The sequence below is a fragment of the Bidens hawaiensis genome, unplaced genomic scaffold (assembly GCF_021521415.1).
Source record: "Bidens hawaiensis isolate Kalapana, Puna unplaced genomic scaffold, B.hawaiensis_p1.1 tig00028938_1, whole genome shotgun sequence".
Lineage (NCBI taxonomy): Eukaryota > Viridiplantae > Streptophyta > Magnoliopsida > Asterales > Asteraceae > Bidens > Bidens hawaiensis.
The window spans coordinates 205,326-210,962 of NW_027494752.1; the positions used below are offsets into that span (position 1 = coordinate 205,326).

The following is a 5,637-nucleotide window of genomic DNA, read 5'->3' on the forward strand; positions in this document are numbered from 1 at the left end:
CACAAAATTTAAAAAACTAAAAAAACCAAAGTTCTTATTTATCATCCCGGTTTCTAAAAAAAACGTAAAAAAAATTCTCGGTTTAGCTAAATTATACATATATGTATAATATGTACACAAATATTTTTTTCCTATACACATATGCATAATTTAAGGTAAATGATAATATATATATGTGTACATTACGTAACTAGAGATTAAATGAAATTATACATATGAGTATAGGTATAATGCGAATTAAAAAGAAAAAAATCGTTTTTTTATTATACATATGTAACATCCTGTTTAGTGGATAAAAATAAAATATTTGAAACTTGTATTCAAATATTATTAAATGAGTAAGTCTTTGAATTGGATGTCATGCATATCCACAATATCTGTATTATAATATTAAAATGCGGAGGATAAGATTGTAGAAAACCTTAACGAGTAAGTCTTTGAATTTGATGTCATGCATATTCATAATATATATATTATAATATTAAAATGGAGAGGATAAGATTGTAGAAAACCTTAACAAATAAGTCTTTGAATTGGATGTCATGCATATCCATAATATTTGTATTATAATATTAAAATGGAGAGGATAAGATTGTAGAAAACCTTAATGAGTAAGTATTTGAATTGGATGCCATGCATATCAATAATATCTGTATTATAATAGAAATCTTATAGGGTAAGAAAACGATGTCAGCTCGTATCTTCTTGACAAAGTTTTCTTAATGGAGAAGATTTCTTAATGGATAAGAATGCCTTATATATATATGAATGCTTTCCATGCACAAGAGTCTGATACATCATCATATGACACTCAAATTTAGTCTATATCAGTGTAAACTTTTAAACAGGAAAACTGAGTAGTTTATTTAAGAGACGTTTCCATCATAGCGGGTTGTCGTCTACACTTGAGTTACTAATACCAAGACGTATGTACACGGAACCATAATCCTGTTATTTTATAGCATGCTATACGTGTTTATTTAGTACTCAAATATGTGATTATTTGGAAAATGATTTATGAGATTATGGTTCCTAGTATATGAATTGGTGACTTAAAAAGGGGGTTATAGTTTTGAAATAAATATGGTGGTAAGCCCCCAATAAATATATATGTGTTACGAGTCCCGAGAGTTTAGTAAATAAAACTCCAAAATTTTGATATTATATATAAAAAAATTTCGAGAGTTGAAATCTCAAGGAATTCGGGTGTTGAACTCCAAATAAACGGGGGAGTTAATAACCCTCATGGGTTAAAATGAGCTCATAAGAAATTCGGGTGTTGAATTCCCAAAGAATAATGAGGAGTAATTAAAGGATTTCGGGTGTTGAAATCCCAAGGAATTTGGGTGTTAAATTCCAAATAAGAATAATATATTTTTGAAATAAAAATGTGTACTTACTTAGCGAAAGCTAACAAAAATATATTTTAAAATGTTTTCAGGAAAAGCACCCCTAGATGGTTGAAGCTTCATGGATGTGACTGGATTAACAAGAGAACCACACTCTCGTGTTTAATAGTTTATATAATAAAGTTTGTTGTTAAACATATATGTTTTCTTGTATAATATATATTTTCATAAAATAATACGTCACCACGAATGACATATTTTGGATGTAATCTGGGACCTACTCTGATATGTATTTTGAAAAAGTATTAAAAAGAATTTAGAGTGTTTCAAGTTGGTATCAGAGCACGGTTCGAGAGATTTAAGTATTCAAAATAAATACTTAGACTCGAACCATAAGTGCTCTTGATAAATAAACCAGAGGGTTCAGTCCAGAAGCAGTCCACGGAAGCTACAAAGGGGAGTTTGGTATGGGTGCATAAATGAAAATAAAGGAAAATATGTGAAAACTGAAATTTGTATGTTTAAAAGACAATATAGTAGTTGGGGGATCAGGATGAGTATAATATATTTCTTTCATACATGGCCAGTATGAGAGCAAATGTATCATACCACTATGAAGCCTCAATAATTATGGAAACAACAAAGAGTAAGTGAGGGTAACTTAAATATGCATATAATGATGTGTTTGTTTGTATTTATTGCATTATATGTGCATATAGGGTGCTTTATGGCCTTAGATAAATTGTTATAATTAATTTACAATAGATAAGGAGTACAAAGGCCTTAAATAAGTACCTTAGAAAGGATAAGTTTATGGAATAAAAAAATAATAATAAATAAATTATTCGTTACAGTAAACAAACATGGCAGAAGAAAATATTATACACGGTGATGGAAGTGGTAATGTAGAAAAGCATGTAGAAAATGCTTCAGAAAAATCTGCGTCTTCACCTCGTCAAGACGATACTGCAAATTTTGTCCCCAACGAAATTCGCAAGCAGATAGCAATTGAGGTGGGGAAGGCGTTCGAAGCAAATATTCCATATCTTCTGGCCGAAATGCAAAATTCTATAGGAATTATGCTAGAAGAAAATCTGAAAAAGAATGAAACGAATGTGAAAAAGCCTCTCGAGAACATGGGGGCGGCACCACGAGTGGAGGTAGAAACGCATCGATGTGCGTATAGGAATTTCATGGCTTGTAAACCGTTACAATTTAAGGGAGAAATAGATCCCTTGGTCAGCCAAAGGTGGATTACAGCCATGGAAACTATTTTTGATACATGTCACTGCGACGCGACTGATGAAGTGATGTTCGCAATGAACCAGCTTTCTGAAAGATCTAAAGACTGGTGGGATATGGTCAAAAAGGAAAAAGGCAGAGAAACAATAAGAAATATGTCTTGGGAAGAATTCAAACCAATCTTCCTAAAACATTTCAGTCCCCGTGTTGCAATTGATCGAATCACTGAGGAACTTCTTCATATGCGTCAAGGCAATGAAACGGTGGACGAAATACTTGGAATTTTCTATGATAAAGCAAAGTTTTGCCCTACTCTCTTCATTAGTGAGGAAACGTGGATGACTCGTTTCCACCTAATACTCAAAACAGAAATTAGAGAATTTATTTCTCCATCAAAGTGTGAAAGTCTTGAGGAGCTTCTTAATTGGGCTCGTGAACGAGAGGTGGAACTAAAAAGACAAGTTGAAAGATATGGGAAGCGTAAGCTAGATGTTGTAATACCTGCAGCACCTACAAAGAAAGCGAAAATTTTTAAGCTTGCTAAAATACCTAGCTTTAATAAGGAGTTTAGTAATTGCCTGTTTTGTGGAAAAAGACATTTGGGAGAATGTCGTTATAAGAACCCAACGTGTTATAAGTGTGGAAGACTTGGGCATACAGCACCAGAGTGTATTAGTCCCGTGAACTTATGTTATAATTGCTATAAACCAGGTCACATGAAAAATGATTGCCCAGAGTGGAGGGCAAGGAATGGAAAGGTGACAAAAGGATCAAGAACTGCAGAGAACGTAAAGAAGTTAGAAGCTCCAAAACCCCGAGGCAGGGCTTTTCAAATCACCGCGGAGGAGGTGAAGGTTAAACCTGATGTCGTAACAGGTACCTTTCTCGTAAAGTCCCTCTCTGCCTATGTTTTATTTGATTCCGGAGCTAGTAGATCCTTCGTATCCAAAACTTTTGCTTGCCATAATTCCTTTAGTAGAAGTAAATTAATAAAATCCTTAGAAGTCGAAATCACTAGTGATAGGAGCTTTGTCGTCTCCGAAATATGTCGAAATTGTAAAATAAATATTCAAGGAGAAGAATATTCTATCGACTTAATTCCCATTAATCTAAGGGAATTTGATATCATTATTGGGATGGACTGATTATCCCAACATCATGCGTCGATAGTTTGCAATCAAAAGATCGTACAATTTTTGTCACTGGCTGGAAAACAAGTTTGTGTTTATGGAGAAAGGAAGAATGATATCATAATATGCTCGATGGCGAAGGCGAGGAATTATTTGAAGCATGGTCATCAAGCATTTCTCGCCTACGTGTTAGATACAAAATCAAAGGGAAAAGAACTTGATCAAGTCCCTGTTGTTAATGAATTCCCTGACATTTTTCCTGACGAGCTGCCGGGAGTTCCACAGGAAAGGGAAGTCGAGTTTAAAATTGATCTAGTTCCAGGAGCTAAACCAGTGGCTAAAACGCCATATCGTCTGGCACCAAACGAGATGAAGGAATTGATGTCTCAAATCCAAGATCAGTTGGATAAAGGTTTTATCCGCCCAAGTGTTTCACCTTGGGGCGCACCTATTTTGTTCGTTAAAAAGAAAGACGGTAGTATGCTGATATGCATTGATTACCGTGAATTGAATAAATTAACCATCAAGAATAGGTATCCTTTACCTAGAATTGATGATCTTTTTGATCAACTACAAGGTGCTAGTTGGTTCTCAAAGATCGATCTAAGGTCGGGATATCATCAAGTAAAGGTACGAGAAGAAGATGTACCTAAGACGGCTTTTCATACTCCTTACGGGCATTATGAATTTGTCGTGATGCCATTCGGCTTAACGAATGCTCCAGCTGTCTTTATGGATCTTATGAATCAAGTATGTAAGCCTATGCTTGATCGTTTCGTAATCGTGTTCATCGATGACATTCTCATATATTCCCGAACAGAACAAGATCATGCTCAACATCTTCATGAGGTTCTTGAAACTTTAAGAAAAGAGAAACTATACGCAAAATTTTCTAAATGCGCATTCTGGCTTCGAGAAGTTCAATTCTTGGGTCACGTGGTGAACGAGGAGGGTATCTTAGTTGATCTCGCTAAAATAGAGTCTATTATGCAATGGTCTCCTTCAAAGACCCCAAATGAAGTCAGAAGTTTCCTGGGTTTAGCCGGTTATTATCGGCGTTTCATTCAGGATTTTTCGAAAATAGTCTCCCCATTAACTAAGCTTACTCGTAAGAATTCCAAGTTTGAATGGAACCCAGAGCATGAAAAGGCATTTCAAATCTTGAAAGAAAAGCTTACTAGAGCTCCTGTACTTGCCTTACCTGAAGGAACAGAAGATTTTGTAGTTTATTCTGATGCCTCACGTGTTGAATTGGGTTGTGTACTTGTGCAAAGAGGGAAGGTGATAGCATATGCCTCACGACAATTGAAATCACATGAAGCAAACTACCCTACTCATGATCTTGAATTAGCGGCAGTAGTATTTGCGCTAAAGATCTGGAGGCATTATTTATATAGAACAAAATGCATTATCTATACTGATCATAAAAGTCTGAAATATTTTTTTGATCAGAAAGAATTAAACATGAGACAACGGCGGTGGTTAGAATTAGTTAAAGATTATGACATTGAAATACTCCATCACCCGGGTAAAGCCAACGTAGTGGCTGATGCCCTAAGCCGAAAAGAGAGTTATTCTCCAATTAAGGTGCATTCATATAAACTAATTGTAAATTCGGACTTATTTGATCAAATTAAAAATGCGCAAAAAGAGGCGCTAAAAGAAGAAAATTTAAAGCGCGAAAGAATTTTCGGTCAAGTCCGACATTTGGAAGAAAACAACAAAGGAATTAAGGTTCGTTTTTGACGAATTTGGATTCCTAAGTCTTGTTCAATTAAAACGATCATTCTTGATGAGGCCCATAAATCAAAGTACTCAATTCATCCAGGTGCAACCAAAATGTACAATGATTTGAAGAAAAATTATGGTGGCCTGGTATGAAAAGAGATATTGTTAAATATGTGGAAAGGTGTTTA

The 5,637-nt window shown here is 34.8% G+C and overlaps 1 protein-coding gene across 1 annotated transcript; it reads left to right on the plus strand.

The window, feature by feature from the left end:
* Positions 1–2,212: 2,212 nt before the first annotated feature.
* LOC143577918 (uncharacterized) lies at positions 2,213–3,736 on the plus strand. Its single transcript, XM_077061632.1, has one exon. It carries the CDS (start codon positions 2,213–2,215, stop codon positions 3,734–3,736), a length of 1,524 nt encoding a protein of 507 aa, XP_076917747.1.
* The last annotated feature ends 1,901 nt before the right edge of the window (positions 3,737–5,637 follow it).

Excerpts from the sequence above, each read along its gene's own strand:
- LOC143577918 (XM_077061632.1), top strand. The coding sequence starts at position 2,213 with ATGGCAGAAGAAAATATTATACACGGTGATGGAAGTGGTAATGTAGAA.